Below are 26,214 nucleotides of genomic sequence, written 5' to 3'. Positions count from 1 at the left end.
TTAGAAGTCATTGTAAACATGTGTATTGTGGGAGAAACAGAAAAGCAAATGATGCTTACCTAACAAATGACGGTATCTCCAGTGTGCTTAAAGAAAAATTGGTTGGTTCTTTTGAAGGTGATGTGACCTTAACATATCTGATCTGGATGGATGAGGGGTTGAAATTGCTAGCAAGATTTTGTTGTGTGACAGTGCTTCTTTAGTAACGAAAGGTATTAGTTTGGTCTTTGAGTTCTGCCTAAGTAACCTTAACCTCTTATAATAATTGTAGACTGGTGTTCAAATGTGAATGCAGCAAACGTAGCAGGCATTAATTGTAGTTTTGCCATCTGTTAGCAAGAAATGTCATATGGACATTTTAAACTCAAGTGATATGTGAATATTGACCAGGGTGTTGTCAAATATTTTTCTTTATTAGGATATATTACAGATGAGGTGAGTGAAACTTGTTGCAGCTTTTAAGCTGGAGCTTGTTAGATCATCTCTATTGTAAGTTCTCTTATCAAACTATAGATAGAGTGCATTAAAGATGTAGTTGTGACCAGTTTTGATGCTCCCACAATCTGAAGGCAATGACACGTAGAACTCAAGAAGGATGAAATCAGTCATTTTAGTGCAGTGCCTACTGTAATGTATTGATGGCTAAAGAAATGATAAAAGAATCTAAATATATTGCTTGCAACTCCATAGACAGACAGGAAGGCATATCTCTTAGAAGACCAAAAAAAAAAAAAGGAGAAAAAAAAAAAGCTTAATCCAAAACACTTTAACATACCTGTAAGGGTCGTGTTCTTTGTACTTCTTACTGAAATTTTTGGAGTGGCACTGTTCTTCCATCTGTAATTCAATGAACTTTTGTTGGAATGATTGAGCTGCACCAAAGCACTTCAAATCTGCAGCCTGAAAGCTTGGAATTGAGTTCAGGAATCTTGTCTGTCAGTGCAGAGCTCTGCCAGCAGACCACATCACAGAGAGTTGTTTTATTAGGCATTATTTGTTTATAAATGAACAGCAGCACAGTTGCAGTACTTACATAGTGGATGCATTTCCTTATGTTAAGTTTATGTGCTCCTAAACGCATGTGTTATTTACAAGATAGGACTTGTGTTAGCGTAAATGTTAACAAGTTATTCGTGTAGATCCTTCTATTGAAACAGTCTGAATGTGCACTTTGCTTCCTCAGAGTTCTGCTTATCTTGAGCCCTGGTTTATGCTTACATAGCATCACTTGTGGTCCTACGTGGAGGGAAGGGGCATGGGATTTGAATTTGAGGGACTTGATTCCTTGGCACCAGTGAAGAGTAAAGGGTTTCCCCTTTTTTAAATGATTTTTTGAGAGGGGGAAAAAAAAAGAATTAAAATGAGCTTCAGAATTAACTAACTTAGCATTGTCTGTCTTGCTGTACCTTCATCTGAGGGAGCATACTGCACTGAGTGGGGAGTAGGGCTGCTTCTATATTGCTGAGTGGTTTGAGTATAATTTAGTATTTAGGAGTGTCATGGAAGTGTGTCTGAAAGACAGACACTACTGAAGATTGCAGGTAGGATTGAAGAATTCTGAAAGTATTTACAGAAAGTTATGATTAAGGAGCACTGTTTTCTCTGGGAAATGGAGGAGAAGGAAACCAAGTGTGTTTTGAACACTTAACCTAGTATGAGATGACATAAGACACCACAATTGTCATGATTGAGAGTTGTTATAGAATAAAGCTTTTGTTTGGGCAACACTAAGAAAGTAGTTCTGTATTTCAGAGTATCTCAGTATTAGCATACAGCTTATCATAAATTCTATTAAAGAATGCAAGAAGTTTTCAGTACTGAAAAATGAGTTGTTATAATAAGTCAACTAAGAATACAGTTATTTAATATTCTTAGAGTGTACCAGAATCCAGTAATTCGCATCATTCCGAGAAATGAATTTGAAATCCTGCATATTAAAGGCAAAAGATTAACAATTATTTGAATTGATACTTGATAATGTCTTTCTTCTCCCGTGGCACTACCTTAAAACTTTTGTCTAGCATTTCTGCTATCAGTAGATATAACAGTTCTCATGGTGATGATGATAAAATTGTAGAATGATGCTTGTGAATCTCTTAATTAGTTCTTTCTGCAGTCCCCACTGCCCCTTTGCACGTCTGTGTCAGTGGAATACTTTCTTAGTAAGCACATCATTTGCCTTTGTTTTCAAGAAGTAAATTTATAGCCTCTTAAAATAACTCATGAGCAAATGAGGCATTCAGTTTTCTGAATCTCTTTCATTTTTTTTTCTGTTTCACTTTTGCTATCTGTAACTGGTAATAAAATACTTGTAGAATTTCATTACCTTAATGGTTGTGATTATATGTTTGAAAAGTAATCTTTTGGAGAAGTTAAATTGGAGGATTAGGTGACACAGCTTATTAACTTATTAATTTAAATGAAATTCTAAAAATTAGAATTAATCTGTAATTGCAGTAATAGGTTAGAAACAGTCTCCTTTTTGATGATCTGTAAAAGAGTTCTTTTGCATTGCAGTGAACACGGGGTTGGGGATTACAACTGCATAATTTGGTTTTGCTTCCTAATCAGTGTGTTCTACACGTAGGTCTTTTCTTACCTTAGTCACCTTTTGCATCTGCACTGATTTTAAAGCTAATACAATAAACTTTTCCAAAACTAGGCTTCACTGGGATTAGGTTTGCTTCTGTAAAATACATCGCTATTGAAAGAGTTTATTTTCCTGTGGTTCTTGGCCATGGCAGTGCTGGAAAATTTTGTGTTTAGATTTTTCTGTCCTCCCACTTCTGCATGAAAAATTAGTTTAAAAAATAGAGAGAAAATTCCACCATTTCCCTTATGGACATACATATGACTTACAACCAGTGCCTTGTAGCAGAGCGACTGCTGCAGAACGTGGAAGGGCTGAAAATGAAACTGGTAGCAAAGTACATTCTCATAGACATTGCTGTGAATCATCAAGTCTCAGACTGAAGATCTTTGCCAAAAATATACCACAAGGGTTGCTGCATCCCAGCTGCAGAATCCAGCACTTGCTCTTGTTAAACTTCATGTGGCTGATGCATGCCAAGCACCTCCAGTTTGTCAAGATCTCTCTCTACAAGGCCCCTCAGCCCTCAGGGAAGTCAACAGCTCCTCCCAATTTACAATCATCTGCAAACTTACTTAGTATGCACTTGAGTGCTACATCCAGACCATTTATAAAAACAGTGAAGAGAACTAACACTAAAATGATACTGTCACCATCCAGGTTTCTTAAAGCATGGATGTTCAGTGCAGCTTTTCCTCCACTGCCGTGAATAATCATCACAGGCAAGTTCAATGCTAAAAAGTTTTAATTCACACAGAAATTATGAAATGAAAGTAGATTTTTCATAAAATTGCAAGAAGTGATCTCCTCAGTCAGCGATATTTGCATATCACCTCCATTCTTTTTATAGCTCTAACAGTGGAATATCACAAGTTCTGTTTTCTTGGCTTTATTTAAAGCCTGTTTCTTAACTGTAATAGAAGATTCATATTGAGAGTATGTAGCAGGGTGAGCAACAATCAGATCTGTTTGTGGTGAAATACTGTATTGACAGTTTTTTCTCAAAGAGCCTTTTTTGACTGAGGACTTAATGCATTTTGACACTCATCTTTCCTTGGATGGGGTCTTAGGACACATTTGTTCAAGAGGTGGACTTCTATTATTTTCTAACAACACAGCTAAGAAATGATTTTGCAAACGGAAAGTGACAGTGCATAGTTGGATGTCCACCTGAAGTACAACTTCAGTAAGGAATATGCTTTTAAAAAGTGAAATTAGATTTTTGTAATGATTCGTTTGCAATTCAACACTGAGCAATACTGATGGAAATCTAAGATTTGTCTGGATTGCTCTCAAGAGCCTGGCTGCTCACGGAAGGGAAATCTCTTCCCAGGGCATACACTAATATTTACTGTTTCCTAACAGAGTATTTAGCATCTGCTTTGTAGTGCTAGTTCTCTTTCTTTAAAGAGAAAATTCTTGTTGTTACTTGTGCTGCAGAGGTGCGTATGCAAAATCAGCTGTGGTCCTTCTCAGACAGCTGCTCCTATCACTGAGTGGTTGCGGTTGAAAGGAACCTATGGAGGTCATCTAGACCAAGCCCTGGACTCAAGCAGGGGCGCCCAGAGTGGGTTGTCCAGCGAAGCCATGTCCATCTGGGGTTTGGAGCTTTGTCTCTTGATGGAGACAGCCCCTTTGAGCATCCTGTTCCAGTGTTTGACTGCCCTTACTGTAAAGCACTATCGTGTGTCCAGATGGAATTTCATGTGTTTTAATTTGTGCCCATTGCTTCATCATTTCAGGGGCACCACTGAGAAGAATTTAGCTCTGTTTTCTTCATTCCTTCCCTGCAGATGTTTTTACACAGTGTGCTGCTAGGAAAAAACGTATGTTGTAAGTAGGGTGATAGATTAAGTATCCTCCCCTCTTCTTGCACTGCAGGAGTGCTAGTCTTTGAAGCAAACCTTCCCAGAGTGAAGAAATTTTTGGTTAGTGCCTTTATATCAGGAGGGGCTTTACTTCAATAATGCAATTAAGTACATAATATGATAGCAATTTTGTAGATAAATTAATTGTATTTTTAAATAAAATGCTCCTGTTGGCTAGCAAGAGGATTTTATTTTTGGATTGACAGGAACTGCTGGTTAATAATAGCGTTTTGAAGTTCAGCAGCATTTCACTGCAAGTTTAGAATCTGATTTCTGCTCCCTGGTACATCAGAACAGGCTGTTGATTTGCTAGTTTAACAAACATCTGCAGCTTGGTTTAGTTGATTCCATCTGTCAGATGCTACATGATACTGCTGCTGATCCACATGTATTCAGACATAGTCTCTGCAAAATAGTTAATACCACTTGCAGTTAATCATTTTTGTCAATCTGAAGCTGATCAAAAAATTTTTTGTTCAGTTTAATCCACAGTTTATTTGTGAAAACACTCCGCTGTAATGGTTGTCTGCCCCAGCATGACTGGGCATAGTGTTTTTTCAACCATGCGCTCTTGCATCATTTATTGATCAGGAGGGTTTTATAGCTCAGTGCCCTGTAGTCCCAGTACCATCCTTGTTCACTGTTTTTGTATGTAAGACATGCAGTGAAATAGAAACCCCTTCCAAAAAGGTCAAGTTGAAGGAATCACATACTTCTTTAATCTGAGTCACTCAATAATAGATGGCTGAGCGCTTCAGTGCAAAGATATGTAAAGATATCTGAAGATATTAGTATACTGTGTAAGAAACCAGTTGAAGGGAGGAAAGAGATAGCAACATTTCTTCTGTTAGTTTTGTTATCGTTCAGGAAAATAACTGAATTATGCACTGAAAGTCTTCGTGCTTGTGTAAACCCCTTCTGTGGATAGTGTTACATCAGTACAAAAAGGAGACATGTAACATTGTGGAAAAGCCTCGAGATAAACTGACCTGAAGTTATGTATTACAAATATTAACAATGTTTGAATTGTCTGCTGATATTTATTTTGAATATCTATATATTGTTTTGAATGTGAATATAAATGCATATACTTATGGCTAGGAAGTACCTTTTTTATCAAGCTGTATGTGTGGGTGATGTGTGTGCCTTTTGCCTTGTATTTTTCTTCCTTCATTGTTAATAGAGTGAAGAAAACTATAAATTTGTTTTCAAAGAGCATTTAAAATTTGCTTAGAAAGCAGATTGCTGTGAGGAGTCCTTTTCATGTGCTTCAACAGGAAGAGTGGCTGCTTAAGAAAAAAATAAAAAAGAAGGAAGAAAGAAAGAAAGAAAAAAGCTCAAATAAGTAAATCCAATAGGGTACAATAAAGATAACAAAATCTTTTAGCTGGCATGCCTCTCTACATGTATGACTAATGATGTTTCAGGAGATCACCAGGAAAGAAAATTAAATTTCAGTATTCTTGGCATTCCCTAGAGTTTTTACTCTCCTTTTTTTTAGATATTATTGAACAATCAAAATCCAATTTCACCTGCTTATTGAATTTCATCTGTAGCTTCTTAGTGTGGCAGTGTGTCTGTGTCAAATGCAGGAGAGTATACAATTTTAAGAACTTTTCATTGCATTTTTGTGTGTGAAATATTTCCAAAAATTAAAACTTGTTTCGAGAGGAGAAAAAATAGCAATATAGTCAAATGTATATTGAAGGAACTTTTATCCTTATATTTGATGTTTCTTGACTATACAATTTTCTTATTTACTTGGACGGTGAAGTCTTGCAACATCTTCAATTTTGTTCCCCAGCAGCAAGGGGTAGGGCTTGTCACAGTGGATGTCTAAGGAAAGAGTATCATTTCAAGATCAGCAGCCCAAAAAGACAGACTAAGAAGGAAAGGAATAACTCATGGCTCTTCTTGAAAGGGATTTGGCAAAGCTACAGAATTTTTTCAAATTGGGAAGTATGAGGAGCAAAGACTTACCTGTTGTTGTGTTCTCCCTACTGCTGTTTCCCACTTCTCCCCAAAGGGTCATCCTTTCCCTGACATTCCCCTTGAAATATCTGTTTGAGTCTGGAGAGATACAATGCTGCTGCTTCTAAATAATCTGTATAATCAATTCCAGTTCGGATGCTGAATTTAAAAAACTAAAATTAAAAAACACCACGTATTGAATGGAACTCAAATTCATTCTGTCTTTCAACTAGGGAAATGGGAAAAATATTCAGTGTTGTGTTGGAGTGAACTTGAAAAAAATATTTCAAAGATGAGTGCTTGAGTTGCTAAGCTGATGGCAGTAATGTCTTCCTTTCATCCAGTGTGTTCAGAACTCCTGTGAAGAATGAGCGTGGCTCAAGATCCATTTTTTTTTTACTACATTTGAAGGAGTTTGTCACATTTACTAACTTTTGAAGAAGGCGTTCTAGTCCTACCAAAAAATGTCTCTTATTCTGCACTCATTCTTGTTTTAAAATTTCACTTTCATCAAAATACGTGGCTGTTTTTTGTTGGCACTGGAAGCAAGAACTGGGCTGCTACTCCTGTGTCAATGAATACTTGGCTCTGTTCTTTGTCATTGCATAGAGAGAATTATTTGAGAATTATGGATCCTGAACTATCTTATAAGTTGATCACAAGTGACCTATCGAAAAAAATTTGTCTGAATTCAAGAAAGGGAGAGAGGAATTTCAGTGTGCGGTTATTGGAACATCCCAAGCATTTTTTGAACCACCGGGAAAATTACAAGCACTATGTTGTATTTTTTCAGTCAACATCTGAGCTTAAGGGACAGAACTTGAAGTAAATTTTAAGAACTTTGAAGAGCTAAAGCTATGCTTTTTTAACAAACAAATTACTGTACCAAAAAAAAGAGCAAAATACATTTCACCAAACCTCTCGTCTTCAAACCTACAGACCTCTTCTGGTTTTGAAACACAGCACAGACTTCTAGCCTATTTATATTTGTATCAAAGAAGTTAGAATGTGAGCTCTACTTTGCTGTGGAATCAGGCATCTCATGCTTATGTCCAGAACTTGTGTCATATACTTTCTCTGCCTAAATAGAAGGGAATATTCTAACTTTATCCATATATTTCTTTTCCCTGTGTTCATAGTGAACTGATGGTCTGTGTCAAGCTTTTCATCAGCCATACTCTCCAAGACCTTCTCTGCAGGGCCATTCTTAAAGAGTTCTTTTCCCAGTATGTACACATATCTGGCATTGCCCTGACCCAAGTGCAACACCTTGCACTAGGCTTTGTTGAACCTTATTAGGCTGATTTGGGGCCATTTCTCAGGCTTGTCCAGGTCCCAGGATGGCATCCTTTCCTTCTATTGCATCAGCTTTGCCACTGGTCTAACTAGACAACTAACTAGACTAGACTTTTGTGTGCTGAGTGTGCTGTCAAGGCTTGAAGAGTTAATTATGCAACACCCCTACCTCCCCATGGGAGAAGTGAGGGGAAATAGGAAAAAACAACTTGTCAGAGATAAGGGAACTAATTTATTAAACGGAATGTGAGATAATACAGAGTAATTAAGAATAATAAATCAAATGAACTGAAAACAGGAGGAAAGAGAGAGAGTCCAAGCCCTTATTGGCCAGCACTCAAGACTGGCCTCCTAGAAGGGCAGAGAGCTCTGTCTCATCACCCAGATTCAGAAATCATATGGGGAATTCTGGAGACTTCTGGGAGATTTTAGTTTGTCTCTTCTCAGTGTATCCACCTCTAACAGAGCTGGAATCCTTGTGAGAATAGCTGAGACTGCCAGAGCTCATACCCAGGAAATGCATTTCCCCTGTGCTTTGCTCCAACACCGAACAGCTTGCTGCATAATGTCATGATATGGAATACTGATAAAACCAGGACAGTGTGCACTAAATTCATCTGTCTATGTTGTTGATAAAGATATTGAAGAGCACTGGTCCCAAAACAGGTCCCCCAAGGGACACCACTTGTCACCAGCCCCCACCTGGAGACATTGACTACAGCCCTCCAGCTATGACCATCACATCTCTACAAAATGTGTTAGGTTCTACTTCAGGGGGAAAAAAAGAAAAAGAAAAAACTGGCAAAACTTGCATAAAATGTGTTAAAAGAGTGTGAAATGATCTATGAGATCATCTTTAACTTGTCACCTGCAAATCCTTGGCCAGACCCTGGTTTGCTACTAGGCCTCCTTGCTACCACTTTGGGTGATACTGATGCAGAATGGAAAACGAAATATGGAGTGGAAATTTGTTTTCTATCAATGCAAAGCTACTCCTCCACATCTCTAGTACCTAAGAGGGACTAGGCTTCTCAGAAATGCGTGCAGGAGTGAAAAATAGTGGGGAGAGAGACTATGAATAGCCTGCCTTTGGTCTGCAGAGATCCTGCTGCTTTGAAGCACTAGTTCTGGCAGTTCTTTTTTCTCTTTGCCAGTCTTTGAAATTCTTCAAAATGGAGCTCAACCTTCAAATGGTAACAGAAGGAAAACAGTTTGGAGCATGTGATTTTCATCTACCTTTCCTATTCTTCAAACTTGCTTTTTAGAAATGTCGAAGAGTTGAGCAGGGCACTGGTCAGACAAAAGCACGGATGAGAATAGAGGCGACCTGGATACTGTTTTCTGCTCTTTCACTGGCGTGTTACATGACTTTGGGGAAAATCAATTCCCTGTTGTTCTTTTTCTCTTATATAAAACAGGAGGAAATAAATTTTACAGTGGATTTTGATTGCTTTCAGATTTTCTGATGAATAATCCGAAAGAGGAACAAGTCAGTATATCATTGACCACATGAGTACTACTGAATCTGTAATAATATTTCTTCCTCTTTGTCAGTTGGGGACACAGGAAGAACACCTGTTTCCACATTTTTCATTGCATTTGCCCACACCCAAGACTCTAGGCCACTGATGTTATGTAGCAGATACTTTTCACAGATCAGATTAAGGAGCGATGAAGTAACAGAGCATGCAAGCATCCCACGGTGCTCTTGAAACGGGAACTTCATTCTTGGTAATGATCTATGTGGCCTTGTGTTTACCTTAGAAAAATAATTTGTGAGAGAAAAGGAGAGATTTGGAAAGAAAGGAAGTATTGCTGTTATTAACCTCTTAATGTTTAGTGAGAATATGTCACTGAAGGCCTAATGGTGTTTGATATATAGAATCTTCTAATTAATAAATGTGTAATTGTCCAAAGATGTTTTATAAGTTACGAGAAGAAGAGGTAGAATTGTTCACAAATGTTTTCACTGAGATTGTTTTAAAGTCAGTTAAAATTGCCTTTGAGAGTAGAGTTGCACTAAAAAGAGAGGAGAGATGGAAAGAAGAAACCCCAAAACAGGGTCTTGCATAGTCTAGAGTTTCAGGAGAGAGAGGAAAAGGTCTGGTTATCCAGAGCCAGATGCATTGTTAAAAGTTCATACTATCACTTTGACATTTAGAGTAGGACTCAGTGTCTTTGTAAATTCCTCTTCGTATTACCAGTGTAGGTCTCTGAGCTCAGACTGTTTCACAAACCATAACATTTTTTAGCGGGTGATTGATCTGTATTATGTGTCCTAGCCATCAGAAGAATCTTGGGATGTTGCTTGTATAAACTGTAATACAATCTGATCTCCGGCATTTTGTTACAGACTTTCATAGACCTATTGGCGATACTCAATCCTCCTGGATTTGGGAATAGTGCTTATCTGATACCTTCGGAAAAAAAAAAAAGAATGAAAGAAAGAAAAAAAGAAGAAGAAAAAAAAAAAGCCCTCATTTTCTCTGTTCCCCACTTAAATAACTCAACACATCTGGTAGCACTGTAGGATCATTGTCCTTTCAGTTCCTCTGCAGTTCATATTGCTACAATAATTCTTAGGGATCTAGTTTCCTAAAGGGCAATGTGATTTTTTTTTTAGGCTGTTTTTATAGGTCTTCCAAATTAACCCATATGCATTGCAAGAAAAAACATGACTTTTAATCAGCCGCATTTCTAAAGTTAGCGCTTGCTCTGTGTGTATGAATATGTATATGAACCAGCCTTTAAAAAAAAAAAAAACACACAATCTTTCTGCTCATACTGAAAACTAGTATGCAAATGTGTTTTTATTATCAAATAAAGTCTGCCTAAATGTTAAAATATCTTTCTGTTAGGGGTTCTATCATTTGAGTTCTTGTGTTCAGTTACAAGAATGATAAAGACTGAAACTAAATCTTTTAATTCAATAAGAACAAGGCTGAATTTAGGAAGCAAAAAGGGGAATCAGATATAGAATCATATGCATAGGAAATGAAGCATTCAAGAAATTAAAACTACAGGGGTAGCCTTAAGGTGTGCTTATTTGAAATGCCTGCATTTAATTTTACAGTAAATCTGAGTATTTTGTTCCAATTAAGACAGTTCATGTGCACAACTCTAAACTGTACAGTAGTTCCAGGGAGACCATGGAATGCTTGTTTTACATTCTGGATCAAGTTCAGATTTTTAGGCTTCACTTGAATAAAATAAAAAGTTTGAACCCTGAAGATAATACAGATTGATAAATCTGATTTAATCATTCCCGTGTTGCAGACTTCCAGTGTATGTGGTACAGCTGAGCCTCAGGCCATGCGCTAAATGCATCCACAGTGCATTCCCAGGACACCCGAATACCAAATGATCACATTTGAAAGGTTACCTTTCCATGGATTCTGACTTTCTGTATAGCCACGAAGATTAGGATTTTAACAGCTCCCAATGAGAGGTATTGTGAAGTATTTACTTGGCAGGAAAAAAGAACAACAAAACAAAACTAAGCCCAGATGAGGTATTGTCTTATATTCCTGAACTGGGATTTAGTAGCTCTGTGAATGTCCTGTGAATACACTCTGTCGTTCATACTTCAATTTTTTTATCCTTTTTTTTTTTTTTTTTTTAATATTTCTTTAAAAATATTGGATTTTATATACTACTATCCTTTTAATTTTTTTTTAAATATTGTATTTTATAGATTACTTAAAACTTTGATAGAAGAGTTTCAGCAGTATAGGCTTTAGCAGGAAGACAGGATCATGCTTGTGCAGAATATATCCTGGTAGGTCCTGCAGTCCATCGCATCTAGCTTTCTGCAAAGGAAGTAAACTATTTACCTCTCTAGAAATCTGGCAGTAGCTTTTCTTTAATTATGACTAAATTTACTGGTAAAGATAAATCTGTTTTTTTTTTCCTCCTTTTCTTTTACAGGTTGTGGAACTCATATCAAGTGCTATTGGTGATTTAGTTCAAGGTATCTACTATGAAAATTCAAGATCATCTGAGGTAAGAATTTCAGTAATTTTACATACTCAAGACATTTGGTGATATTAATGTGAGTACAGTAAATGCTGCAACTTTTTAATCTGAAATGGAAGAGGAAGGGGGAGGAAGAGAATGAGCTGCAGTCATGGCGAGGTTCAGCAGTAACGTCACTGTGGCACCTGTGAACACTGAGCCTTTCCAGAAATGCTTCAGTGTGGGTTTTTTTCAGTGTTTAAGTTTGATAACTTGAACATCTGTTTTGTGCTGAGGAGTTAGAAATGCAGTACCATGCTTTTCTCCACTGTAGATCATGTGCATGTATTACAGAGTCGGTGTGGGCAGAGACAATAGCCAGTGTTTCACACCAAAGAATCATTTCTCTCTTCAAGGGCAATTGTGGATGTCTTGTGTCACTGTCCTGTGTTTTAATTTGTGTGGCAAGAACCATAATGAAGATCTAGCAAATCAGATCTAGATGCTTTTGTCTTTTGTAGAATATTTAAGGAAATTTGTAGAGATACAAAAAGCTTACATGAAGTAAGTTGGCTTGAGCAGGATGTTGGAGCAAAACTGAGTTCCATTTTGTATTGCCTGTATCTTAGCATGTAAAAAAATTGATATTTTAAAATTTTCATAACCTCTGCAGGTCTTAAATAGCAAGTTTTCACAGTATGGCAATGGTCAGCAATGTGTATATGTAAATATGTATCTTAAAATCTACTGCAGCATATAGTTTTATTTCTTCTGATGTTTTCTCATGTGCCTAGTTTGCCTCAGACACTTCTGTCTTCATGTTCAGTGTATAAGATGGCAGAAGTTTATGAATACATTTGTATGTGCTGTATATTCAGATTGCTGTTCTGGCTTTCTATTGCCGTGTTGCAGTGTGCAGCAGAATAAATCATCAACTCAAACAGGTTACTGCCACAGTAGGTACCTGCATTGGCAGCTCCACACCAGGCAAAACCTGGCTGTGGGCTAAGCAAAGTCTCAGGCTGTGGATGTGCGGCAGCTGGGCCACAGAAGGTGGCATACAATGAAGGCATATTACTTCCTTGCTTCAGTTTATCCGTCTTCTTCTGGCTAAAACCAGTTAGCAGGGAGTGCTCACGCTGATCTGCTGAGCAATTCCCTCTGAGGAGGTGAGGGCCTCCAGCAAGAGAGCTGTGCTGGGTGCTGCAGGTAAGGGACGATGTGCATGGAGCCATCTCCTGGCACCTCTCCACGGTGGAGGTGTGGGAGCACCTTCTGGGTTAGATCTGTGAGTAAGCAGCACTTCAGCCTGTAGGTTGCTTGCAAGGATGGCGCTGGGGGTTCTGCAGTAAAGTAGATAGTATCTTTGAGATCTTTGCAAAGGAGCTAAATTGTATTTTCTGTGTTCAGGCAGTTTTCTAAATACAACTAAGCCCCAGATACATTGCATGTAGAAGAGCAATGGCTACTTTTATTGGTAGGAGCTCTACTAGTTGATCTCATCAATGAGACTGTATTTTAACAATGGGTGCTGTATAAATGAGAGGTGTTGAGGATCCTGCCATCACAGAGGGTCAAACTCTTCTTTTTCTTCATTTGGCAAAGTGCCGAGCTGACAGTTCTGGCACAATTGCATCATTTTAGGTGAACTTGAAAATAGTTGTTTTCTATTGCAGTACTGAAGCACTCCAGATGTAGATTGCAGAGGAAGTGTGAGATACACTGAGTACAGCTGCATGGCGTTTGCCTACCCTGGCCCAATTACAAGTGGAAAATACTTTGTTTTAGTGACTTATTCTGTCCAACAAGAGCTGGAAGTAAATTTCTCCTTCCTAGGAGAAATCCAGTTAACTCGAAACAGAATTTGTATGATAGCATAATAGGCACTGAAAATTACATGATAGTGCCTGAAGTTTAGTTTTATAATGTATGTGGCCTCTTGAGACCGAGAGCAAAGAAGTGTAGCATCTTTTTTTCTTTTTCTTTAATTTTGCCCTTTATGAAATGTAGCTTCTTGTTGTGTGTTTAGATGTATCCCTGCTGTTTTCCTTGCTATTCTGCTGTGACAGTGTCCCACTCATGTGCTGACCATCTCTTTAGCAGAGATTGCAAAATGGCTTAAGTCAGTTATTAGTCTTATTTGTATCTTTTGTGCATCATCTTTCCGTCACCAACTGTCATTTGACCAAAACCAAAATTTGAACGACATTTCCTGGAGGTAAGACAAATACTTTAATCTACTCTGCAACTAAGCCTCGAATGTCAAGCTTACTTTCTTTTAATGGTAGGGCATAGGGATGTTAGTAATGACATTTTCATTGCTGGGAATATCTTAAATTTAGAAAAAGTGGAAGGATGTCTTCTCACTTTTTTTTTTTTTTTTCCTGAGGCAGAAAGGTTGTGGTTCTTATGTTAAATATGCCTTTAACACAATCGTTATAAAACTTTTCAGTAGCACAAAATGGACTCATTTCTTGTTCAGCACTGAGTTGTTTGAGCTTTGCTAGATTTTTTTTTTGTCTTTTAGTTCAGATAAAAATAACTTAGCAAAATTCACCTTTCCCCTTTGAGATCCTAAGTGCATGTTTATCCAAGAAAGTATTTTCAGCTTGCTTCATTTGGATGACCCTATGGGAAAATTAAAAGGATCTTTTGACCTGACAAGGCTGACCTTATTTACTACTGAAGATGTATAACGGATATAATGATTCTACAGCTCTCATTACCACTTCTCTCTCTGTAAAACTGCATGCAGTCCTGCAGCCATCCCACTGTAGTATGTTCTGCTTGGTTGTTCTTGATTGGATCTTTGCAGTGAGTCATTAGATCTTTGTAAAATGGGGGAAAATAAAGATTCAGTGTTTTAACTTTTCATCTTTATTTGCAGTGGCAGTTCTACCTATAAAGTGTTGTGAGCATAACCTAAAGATTAGGGCTGCCACTTTCGTTGCAAGTGGTTTATAAATGTGGTTGAAGACATTGCATTAATGGCTTAAGCTAATGTTCTGAACTGTAAACTGGAGCAGGAAGGGGCAGCGCAATAAAATTTTTGCAGCTTTGTGCTAAATCCCATATCAGAACTCAAAATTCTGTGACTAAAGGACACCGTTCCTGCTTCCCATCCGCCTCTCCTACATCTAGTTCTAATTTGGAAGTAGAAGTGTATGTCCTTAGTGAGTGCAATGATTATATTAGCCTAACATGGCTCTCCTTCTTGATCATAGTGTCTGTTTTTAACAGAGCAAAACATTGTGCTGGATCTCTAATTCCTACTTTTAGAAGACTGAAGGCTTCTGAAATGTTGCTAGCTCACAGAATACTTTTGCACTCTCAGAAATATTCTGTCTTAATATCCCAGATCATTTAACAAGTATTTGAGTGTTTTGGATCTTGTATGTTACTTGGCAGACTGTTTTTTATAGAATTACGGATTTCCATGGGAAACTGTAGTGTTCTTTTTTTTCTCACCTTCAAATTATCCAGCTGATGCTAGATGTGTGTTACCAAACCTCATTTTTAGTATCAGAATGAGACTGTTACATAAGATATTACTTTTTCAAAGATATTCTTCTGGTGGCTGGTAAGTGTTTTTAAAATTTTCCATTGAATTGTTTGAATAAGTATGTAGAATTAGTATGTAAAACAATTATGAAAAATAAATCTCTTTGTAGCAAGTACTTGTTGTACCGGATAGTGAATTAATCAATGTTAACAGGCATAGACTAATATGGAACAGAAACTTATTTTCCTGCAAAGCATAGCTATATGCAGTGAGCTGTACCAATTCTTCATTCATGTTTGATCACCAGTCCTGCTTTGAGGAGTTGTGTTTTGGGATTCTGCACATGTTCGTCAACTGGAATGTTACAGGTATATGTTGCAAGTAATGGATTTGCTTATAAATTTTACCACCGAGGGTAAATCAAATGAATTATGAGTCATGCTAACCACCTTTTAGCAGGGCAGCAGTCAGAGCTCTTACTTTTTTTTTTAAGTATGTTTCTTTTGCGAGACGAAAGGGAATGATAAAATATGGAATCTGAGTAAAAAGCATCTGTGAAAAGAATAGGTGAATGTGTCGGAGTGGGGGAAAGCATCTCTGGAAAGAAGGCCATTGCATCTTGTTTATTCCTTTTGTTCTTTGAATACTGGGCTTTTCCAGGAGATTTAAAAGTAGCAGATGTGAAGAGAGGTTTTAATTTACTATAATTTTTCAACTGTTTTTTTTTTAATTTTTTTTTACACTGTGTCACAGTAAGAAGTGTCAGGTAGTCAGTGGCAGTGGCATGCTCTATTGACCCATTTGCAGATTCTCTCCAAAAATATAGAAGGCATGTATTAACAGACCAATAAAAGATGCCTTGTCATGTCCAGGAAGCAGGAATACATCTGTTTAAAGCTTGTATGAACCGTATGCAAGATGTTTTGCAAGGTCTTGCTGTAGTTAAAGAGATCTGTAACTGTATTTTACTTATGTAAAATAGACATTCCTGAACTATCTAATGTAAAACTTTTAAATGGTAGAACTATTTCAGAATATTTCTCTGTGTTTATGTGGGTTATTTGCCCGTTGAGAATTGAGCTATAAAGCTCGGTATAAGAGTGGTTCAGACATCTTGATCATTTTGTGAGACACCAGATGGCTAAGAAAGAGCTGCCATCGTATTGATTAAAATAAAGCTTCCCTTTATGTGATCTATATCTGACTTCTACTCTTTCCTGTTTTTGCATATGATTTCGTGCACTTCTAAGAAACAATTTTCATTCATGTTTCTCTGAATATGTTTTCATCCGAACTCATGTTACCGTTTTCTCTGGTGTGGCAAATCAAACCGCTTTTGCACTGGGGACACTTGTAACTGTAACTACGAAGACCTGCCCCTCTATGACTGCATATTTTGTTCTGCGAGTTCATTTTCTGACAGTTCTACCTTTCCTGTTGCCTAGGATGATTGTTCCAGACTTAATTTAAATTACAGAAATCGTTTAAGGGAAAGCTTCTCTCAACTGTCCAATTTCTTTCTCACAAGACAGTAACTGACCTTGGCGTTAATAAAAGTGGGAGCACCCTCAGCTGCTCTTAATTTCCCTCTTCCAGGTACTGCTTTGAAAAATTAGTTTTTAAAACACTGATTCTTGAAGTTTTTAAATTGTGAGTGTGAATTGTCAAAACATGTTCACAAGAAAAGCAAACCTGCTGTTAGACCCTTGAGGACCATTTTTCTTGAGCATAACTGGAGTAGAAGTGATCGACAAAGGTGCTTCAGATATGTTCATTGTGCTCCCATATGCCAGCACTCCTCAAAGTGTATCTGGACCTGAATTGACTGCTTTTTTTCAGGGACGGTGAGGGATTCACCCAGCCTCTGCTGCACGAACAGCATGAGAGTTGATGGGGATCTGGACCCATTTCTTGAGGGCATAACTTTGTAATGAGGTTGCTCTGTAGGCATCAGATGTCTGAGCACTGTCCACTACAGCTAGAATTAATAAAGATAACAAACATCACCATTGCTTCAGATTTCACAACATCTTGAAACCAGAACTAGTTTCATTTCTTTCTTGATGCTTTATAGTCATGCTTAACTCTTAGCATAGACACTGTAGGAGTACAGTGTCATTGGCATGCTACAGTTGTGTAGCATGAAATTTATCTTTGGGAAAAAATGCCATTTTGTTTGTAGGAAAATTCTGCTAAAGAATGGTTGTGTTTGCCTCTATTCTCTTAACAAGCAGAAGCTTTAGAAATACATGGTCACAAGTGTGTGTGACTAAAATTAGCTATATTTTAGCTTGCAAACTTACATGCTAAGTCACATCCATATGAACATAATTCATTTTTAGACCTTGCTTCTGTAACCCAGGGATTCACAGTACATAAGACTTCAATACTACATTTTCTAATGTCTCAGATTCTCATCATTTTTCGGAAGTTCTATGTCCATTTTAGATGTATGAAGCTTTACCTTGTTCTCATCCAGTGGACAGGAGCTTCTTGTGCAGTCACTTCCAAACACTGTAGAATCAACTTCCTCATGTGTATCGAGTTGGAAGGACTGTTTAAGCTGTTTCAGTTCCTGCACTATTCGATAAAGTCTGCATTTCTCTTACTGTTCAAGGGCTCAGGCAAGCTAAAATGTTCAGCTTGTGGATGTTCTGAAAGATATTTGAACTTCATAAACTGTTTAAAGATACCTTAATATTTTTGTCTTGGTTGGATTTAAAACAAATAATTATAAAAATCACTGCCAGTTTCCACTATCATCCAGCAAATTTTAGTAAATCCTGTTCTTTCTCTGAGCAGATTGGTTGTTAAGCAAAAGATTGTGTTGCGTCTTCCAAGAGCTTCTGATTTTGAATTTAAAATAAATGGATCTATATCTGATTGGGAGGGTGGAGGGAGGGACCTATAACTTGATACATAGGAAGCTACTTGAATTAAATGCTCATTTTGACGTTTTGCCAGCGATGGGAATTTGCACGTGCTCTGGGCTGAGTCAAGATATTAAAATTACAACAGTAAAATGAAACACAAGGATAATTCAGGCTTGACTTCGTAAGTTATCAAATACATAATAGCAAACATGTGGTTTCTCTGATCTTCACATTCCTTGTGTAAGTTAATCGTGCATCTGAAAGCAGTGGAATTTTGATACAGCACTGTGTTATTTGGCATTGCAGAATTCTCCTACTTTTTCCATTAGTCTCAAATTATTCTCTCCCTTGTAATGCAGCACTTCTGGGTGATATGCATAAGGGAGAAAAATTCGTGCTGAATGAATGGATTCTATTTCATTTGTTACCAATTTCATTACAGATAATAATACCTTGTGAGAAAACTATAGGGTCACGCAGAATTACTACGTGCTCATTGCTAAGTAACTTAATTGACATCACTTTGAAGGAAAATTCTTGTTATGTTGGAGATTTTTGCATTACTGTTTTGAAGAATGTTTTGGTTTGGTGTATGCTATAGGTTTGACTGAACTGAGAAATTACCAACTTTTTAACATTATTTTCTTTTCTGGAGTTTCTCTTTACTTATTTTAGGTTTTCATAACAAAACAATCTTTTGCATTTATTTATTTTTCTATTTGGAGAAAACCTACAGTGATGTGTATGTGTGAGAAAGTTTACATGTCGCATCTAGCTTTGGAAACTTAATAGTAAAATAGTGAAATACCAACACAAATGAATTTATGTTTGGGGAAGAGAAGATGGGATTCACGTTAACTAAAACACATTTCCATTTTGTAGAAAGTAATTCAAATTAATGCTTTAGATATAGAGGATCTGTGGAAATGTTAAACATCTTTGACCTTAGAGTCAAGGTGATAAAGTTCACTAGAGTCACCACTGCAATCACTGTCGCTCCTCTGGGGAAGTTAATACCTTTTCTAAAACATGGCTTTATTTGTTTTGAAATGCTTTCAGTCTTTCCTGGGGAGGAAGAGGTATGACTCCTTCATCACTCCCCTTCATCTTTCCATTGCAGTTCTATATGCTTTTCTAATACTTTCTCCAGTATTGTGGGGTGGGGTGTTTGGTTTTTTGTTTTTTTTTCTTAACTGCAAAGAAGAAATGAGAGTGACTTCGGAGATGACATCCTGTTTGTTTGGGATTGCTGGTTCTTAGTTACTGGCGAGAGGCTGAAATACAGACGTAGTTTGCTTTCTGCTTTCTTTCTTCTCCCCTGTACCGCAGAGGGAATGTAACTGACTGTTAATGTTCAGGGTAATAATAAAGTAGTGCAGAAAAGGATCTGTGTGGAATCTGTTGACAACTCCACATATTTTGTTTGTAGTTCTTTTTGAGCAGAAGATGAAAATGTTGTTTGTTGAAGTTTCAGGCATATTTATTCTGGTATTTTTCTCTACCTATCCGTAGAAGAACTTATGTTTAGCACCTTGGCATCCAGAGTTTTGTTACTTACCACATGTTGCATTTTCCTCTGCTGCAATGCTAACTTCCATGAGCTGACACAGTTGCAGTTTTGTTGTTTTCATTTTCACCTTTCTTTCATTTGCAGAACTGTCTTACAGATGACATTGGAATATCTACGTGGAAGGAACAGGTTTTCCTGTCACATAGTGCCTTGCTGGCAAAGAGCTGCCAGGCTGCAATGGAACTAGCAAAGCATAGCTCTGAGATTCAGGACATGGCATTTCGGTATGGAAAGCACATGTCCATGAGTCATAAGGTACACCTTTTTCTTTCAGTCTGTGATTTTAAAATTGGAAAAACTTGCAAGATTTGTTGGTCTTGAGCTCTGTTCTGTACCACCACCACTATGCCACAGACCTTTGTCAGCAGGTTAACGGTACTGAGGGACTTGACTACTGCCTGGTATAACGTTTGCAGAAACTGCTGATATGAACAGTGCTTATGAGCTTGCAAAATCACGCTTTCTGGCTGTGTGGTTTATTTCATTCGACGCTCTGTTAAAAGTCCCTCTGGTTCGTCTGTCTGTAGCAGCTTAAAGCTTTACTTTCTGTGCTCTGTGTTCTTCTTGAAGCCACAGTCCCAGCAGCAGGAATTGCAGAGGGAAGCAGGTGTTGGGTGCCAAGCTGCCTCCATGCATATGTTTGTGCCAATAAGTTCAGCTTCCTGCAGCAGCACATGAGACTGAGACAGGAGCTGCAGTGGCTGAAGTACCTGCATGTGTTCTCTTCTAGCTAATCTGCTGTGGAGCTAACTTCCAAAGGGAGTAAATGATGCATAGCAAGGGAGGTAACCAGGTGAGAACAGTAGGAGCATAAACTTCTGCAGCAGTAGGATTTCCCAGAAAAAGTCTGACCCTCCCTCATGCTAGAGTGAGACAGCCACTGCAAAATGTCTGTGCAGGTTTTAGATTTCTACTTGTCCTCTATTGGAGCTCACTGGCCTTACACAGAGGCATATCTCTGGCAATTTCAGTTCAAGTCAGAAGTGCATCCACTTAGTCAACTTATGTTTGAGTTGAAGTGTTAAGCTGCATTTTCTTCACTGAAAACTGGACGGAAATATTTTCTTCAGTCTTTCAGTTCACAGCTAGAGGTAGTACAAAGCAAAGCACTCTTGTTTTGCCTCACATACCCACTCCATCTGTATTGCAGTACTTGTAAAGGAAGATATCGCTTGAGACAGGCAAACAGACCTCCCATCCGCTCCTACTCAGTTGGTTTATGTGGTTTCTAGTTCCTCCAAGAAAAGGAAGTGGTTTTCAAAAGCAGGACTTCATTGACATACAAATATTGCTAGGTACTACTCTGAGAGTAAACTACATCTAGTTCAGACTATAGCTTTAATATATTTAGTGTGTGCTTTAATGTTAATTCTTTCTCTAGTGATTAATATGGTTGTGTATAAAGGATTACATGATTTTCATAGAAGGCTATTAGCTGTGTAATATTTCCTTTGTCAGAAAACAGATCGTACTACATCAATTTCTTTGGTTACTGGAAGTAGATAGAGTGCATTGCCCTTAACAGATGAAAAACTGATCTTCCCAACAAAGACTAAATCGTTCTTTCTTTTATGGTTTTTTTTCCACTTCTTTCCATTCAACAATTCCTTACCTGACTGTCTCATCACTTGCCCAGCTCTGCAAGCTGTCCTTTACCTACTTATTTGGAGATACTCTGTGTACTTGTCTTTATCACAGCTTTCTGCCACTGCAGTGCTTCTCCTTCTTCCTTTCCCTCCTTCAGTCTTGAAGTGCAACCAGAATGCAAGTGTCAAAGCAGAAAATGGCAAGTAGCTATAGAGTTGGGATACGGGCTTTGAATTGGTAGATGTGAATGTATAGTCTGCTTCTGGAAGTTGAAAAAAACTGTTCTTTTCTTTCAGCTGCATTCAGACCTTCAGCCATTTGTTAAAGAAAGTTCTAGTGATGCCATGGCCTTCAGTTTGAATTGTGCTCCTGCAGTCCTTCATCAGGAATTCCTTGGAAGGGATGCATGGATTAAACAGATCAGAGAGGTAAATTAAAACATTGTTTAGAATTGCCAACTTCTGTCATTTGCATCTCTCTTCTGTCTGTGCTTTCAATCTACAGAGAAACTCAGAAACCGACATCAGATGAGATAATGCAAAGGTTATTACCTCTACTTTCCAATACCTAAAACCACTCTCTTTCATTATTTCAAGAGGGTGAAATCAGAGGAGCTGACAAATGAGCTCTTTACGACTTCTGTGTGTCAGTGTAACGAGCAGATTCACTTCCATGGAGCATCTGTCCCTTACTATTTGTGCAAAGTCCTATATCTTAGCTTAAACCTACTTTCAGTGGCTGTGTAATGCCACCAGAGTGGTCAAAAGGTAAGTACACGTTTTCTTGGGCTAACTTTTCTCTGGGATCTGTGATTTTCAACAGAGGGAAAAGACCTGGGAGACATGGCTTCCTGACCACTACAAAGTATTTGAGAGGTCTAGCTGGTTGATGTCCTCATGCTCAGTTCTCTTCATTCAGTTATTTTTCCTCTAACACATAAGGAAGGACATAAAAGTAAGATGGCTGTGTAGCATATATCTGTTCTACATTACCACATAGAACTGTGGCATTCCAGCCTATGAATATTTCCTGTGTGCTGAAATACAAATAGATAATGATACAGGAGAGCAGGGAGGAGAAAGTGGGGAAGAAACAAAGAAAGATGACCAGTAATAAGCATTCTGTTGTGTTCCTGTATCAGACAGACATGTTTTGCTTTTCTAAACAGCTGTGATGTGTACTGTTTGGAAATTCCTGATGTTGTTACACTGATTCTTCAGGAGAAAGTCTGCTGCCTTTGGTAATAAGCTAGCTCCCTGCAAACACGTTCTTTTAAGATGCTTGTTGATGGCTTCTTTCCTTCTTGGTTTGAAAGCAGAACTGAGCATCGCAGGATGTAAGGTTTGAGCTTCTGCCTAATTCTCCATTTATGGTGGCCAGGTTGCAGTAGTACTGTGTGTGAATCTTGAACCAAAACAAGCTTTGTGTCAATTTGAAATTAGACGACGATGTTTCATAATGTATGATGAGAAATTTTCAAATTCTGCAGTCTCAACACAAGGCTCAGATGTGAGTTGAATGTAAATGGATTTAGATGATTGCAGTTGGAGAATAATGGTATTACCACAGCGCACTTTATAAAGGCTTTGAAACCATTTCCCATCTGCAGAATCTAGAGGAGGTTGCAGGATTCCAGGAGTGCCGTCTGTCTCCTTGCTAATTCTTATACCAAAAATGGGCATGATAGAAACAATGAAGCGGTTTTTGCTGAAGGGGAAAAAAGTGACATGCTCTACATAGAAGTATTGTACTTACTATTATTTTAGCTAAATACAAAGTATGTGGCCAGGACTTACTGCCTGTCATTCGTGTCTTAATCAAGGATGCCTGAAATGCTGTGGAGCCCAGGACTTTTTGTCATTGTTTCCCCAGAGTTCTCTTGTCACAAGTCCAGAAACAGGCGCTGTTCCTACGGTAGCTTTAGAATAGAGACAGGCATATGCACCTTCTTGCTGCTGAGCTGGAGACCGTTTAAAAACCCTCTTGTTTCTTTATTTGAAAAGAACAAAACACACCAGATCACCACATGTGGATGTGTGTATTTTGAGAAGATTACCTTCAAATTTGGATGTTCAGAAACTGCCTTAAAAGAAAATTGGGATGCGTACAAAGGGAAGCTGTGTCATAAAAGAGAAAAAAAGTTGTAGATGTATGTATATATGTGTGTGTGTATGCATGCATATACAGATACGTACATGAATGATCATACACAAAGGCCAGAGAATCTATTCTCACTGATTTTACCACCAAACCCCTCCAACCTTTTGTATTTAAAAGTAAAGTAGCCAATGAATGGTCAGCTGTCTTATTTGAAAAGCAATATGGGCTGGGGAGTAGAGTCCTGAAATGTCTTTATTTTTGGGGTGTTTTTTTTTCTTTTTTTCAATAAACTTAAATCCAGCCCTGAATAGTTTCCAGAAAACACCACTGTAGACAAATGCTTGAATGCTGACCTCTAGACAAAAGTGTTAAAATAGCTGCTAAATGCAGTCCTGCTGAGATTTTGGAAAGCCTTGTATTCTTAAAATTAAAAAAATAGGTCTAGAACTCATCTTAGCCCACAACATTTTTAATTCAATAGGAGAATAAATTAGAAACAATCTCACTTAGGCCAAAGTAATCCCTGTACCTTTTACCAGGTCTTTCTGAGCCTTCTCTAAAGAATCACAACTAGAAGAAAAGCATTTCCGAAATGCTTTGTAGATGATTTATCAGATGCTTTGTTAAGTATTGTGAAGCGTAGGTTTTAAGAACATACATAAGAGGGTCACCTCATCTGAGAAAGAAAAGTCAATCTTCAAAACCACTAGTCCTGAAAATCTACTTCAAAAGCATTGTCATAAACTGTCTGCTTGTGATCTGTTTATCTGATGCATTTTGAGCCGTTCCATGGGGGATTCAGGGATCTTTCTTCCTGGCAAGATGAGCTGATTTTACACCACCTGATTATCGATGAAGAATGTCCTAATATTATTGTCCCTCACAACTGGCATGTGGTATTCAGAAGAAAGGCTGAGCTGAGTTGCTTGTTCATATCTTGAGCATGCTGGTACACAGATCCTTTTATTTGAGGCCCAGAACCTTAGCACATCCAAGAGCCTTGGCACAGCCAAGCAGTGAGACCTGGAAAGTTACCCCAATTTGGCAAGAAGGCATACCTTTTGTAAGTCAGTGAGGAAGCTAAACCAGATGCAGAAATCTTATGTAATAGAAGAAAATCTCTGTGCCTGAAATCAGGGTCAGTAAAAGTCAAAGAGCAAACTACTGTGAGGATAAAAGGAAGAAAAGGGCAAATGTGCTATTGTAAAAAGAAAGCTTAGGAAACATTAGCTAAGGCTGCTGCTTGGAGAAGTGTAAGTGCTGTTGGCTTGAGTGTTTGAGAGGAGCAGAGAATGAGAAAATACTCCTGCTGCTTGTAACGTCTTACGTTTAGGAGAGGGCATGCTGAACACACCTCTTCTGGTATTACTAAGACTAAAAAGCCTGATTCTGTGAAACAGAACTATGTTGGATAAGCTGGTAATAACTTCAGTTGTATTTTTTCTGCATCTGATTCCTAAAGAAAGTCAATTCTGTGTAAAGCAGTAGGTCTTCTAATTGCATCTTATACTCTTGCTACTGTAGTCTATATAGGTAATGTCTTATATAAAATCTCTCTTTCTCTTTAAGGCACAAGGAAAAGGAAATTTGATGGACTACAAGAAGGTCAGTAAATTACATTTAAACCTGCTTTTTATTTTTAATATTATGTGTGACATTTTCAAGGTTATTCTTGACAGTTGAAACTTCCTTATTTAAGCCACTTTATGCATGTATGCATGCAGAGAGGAAGAGAGAGAGAATGGCTTGTACTATTACTTGATTTGAAAAGTCACTAACAGTTATCTATCCTGTATCAAACACAGCCATTTAATGATCATTTTTGCCATTATTTATTCCATTTAATTCTCCAAACTTAGTTCTGAAGTCAGCTTTTTGTCAGCTTTTGCTGTCTCCTTTTCTGCAGTTGTTTGCAGGTTAGCTGCCAGCAGTGATCTCTACTTATTGATAGAATATGCTGTTATTCTTTTCTTAATCTCACCTTAATACTCTGCTTCCTTTAGAAAAATACACACATCTACACACAGGTGTTTTATAGCAATTTGTCTTTCCTGTTACAGCTTTGAGCTAAGTCACCACAGCATTTGCTATGCAACTGCTCTGTAGTAAAAGCAGATGTGAATTAATTAGCTTATCAGCTGAAAGTAGCTGGAGCATTGTGGTGCTCTTAGAGAAGTGCAGGAGATGACATAGAAGGCTCCCTCCTTCAGTACTGGAGAACAGCTTAACTGTGGTGGAGGTAGAAGATGGGATTTGTCCCCAAGTTACTCAGTGAGCACAAAGCTGAGTTGTTCCGAGTCTTAAGTACATCGTGAGGGTCCAGTTAGCTTCCTCCAGCATCACTGGGAAATAATTGTTAAGTTACTGCTCTCACACAATTGAGAATCACCCTCTTGGAGTAGACTTTAAAGAACATTACAGCTGTGAATGTTTGCTGTTAATGTGGTAAGTTAACATGTATACATGTTACAGGTCAGACTTCTAATGTAGTTATACCATATTAAGAAAGTTTGAATTGCTATTTTTTCTTCTTGTTCAAGCATGAAAAGGATCTCAGCTTTAACTATTTAAAATCATCTTCATTTTGATTTGGTGTTTTGATTTGTTTTGTTTTTAATAATAGAAAAAGACTGATACAACTGCCACTTTCTAAATCATTGCTGAGAGTACTGAATTCTTTTCCTCAAATATGTGAAACACTCCTTTGAATGTTCAGACGACGCTACTTGCTTTTCTAACTATAGAATGGATTTCCTTCTTATAAGAGTTACAGTTGTGACATGCCCAGTGTCATTTCCATAGTTTAAAACAAAAAAAAAAGTGGGAGGTGGGAGAAAGGCTTCTAAAGGCTTCTAAAATTGCTTTACTGAATTATGTATTTGTTGTTATATTCTACATTTTTA

At 37.8% G+C, this 26,214-nt stretch overlaps 1 protein-coding gene across 4 annotated transcripts in view; it reads left to right on the top strand.

The window, feature by feature from the left end:
• The window catches only part of PDSS2 (decaprenyl diphosphate synthase subunit 2), a 105,760-nt gene that overhangs the window by 70,057 nt on the left and 9,489 nt on the right, over nt 1-26,214 (top strand). For 2 of the 4 annotated variants that reach the window (XM_052672514.1, XM_052672542.1), the window contains exons 4-7: nt 11,653-11,727; nt 19,709-19,879; nt 21,508-21,639; nt 24,881-24,916. In XM_052672514.1, the coding sequence (XP_052528474.1) occupies nt 11,653-11,727; nt 19,709-19,879; nt 21,508-21,639; nt 24,881-24,916 (414 nt within the window). Of the gene's footprint in view, nt 1-11,652; nt 11,728-19,708; nt 19,880-21,507; nt 21,640-22,033; nt 24,917-26,214 lie in introns of those variants that run through there. The other 2 variants (XM_052672535.1, XM_052672525.1) reach the window with 2 other exon arrangements.

The sequence above is a fragment of the Tympanuchus pallidicinctus genome, unplaced genomic scaffold (genome assembly GCF_026119805.1).
Source record: "Tympanuchus pallidicinctus isolate F22 unplaced genomic scaffold, pur_lepc_1.0 scaffold1, whole genome shotgun sequence".
Classification (NCBI taxonomy): Eukaryota; Metazoa; Chordata; class Aves; order Galliformes; family Phasianidae; genus Tympanuchus; species Tympanuchus pallidicinctus.
The sequence above is the reverse complement of the archived record's forward strand: the minus strand, read 5'-3'. Positions and strand labels throughout refer to the sequence as shown.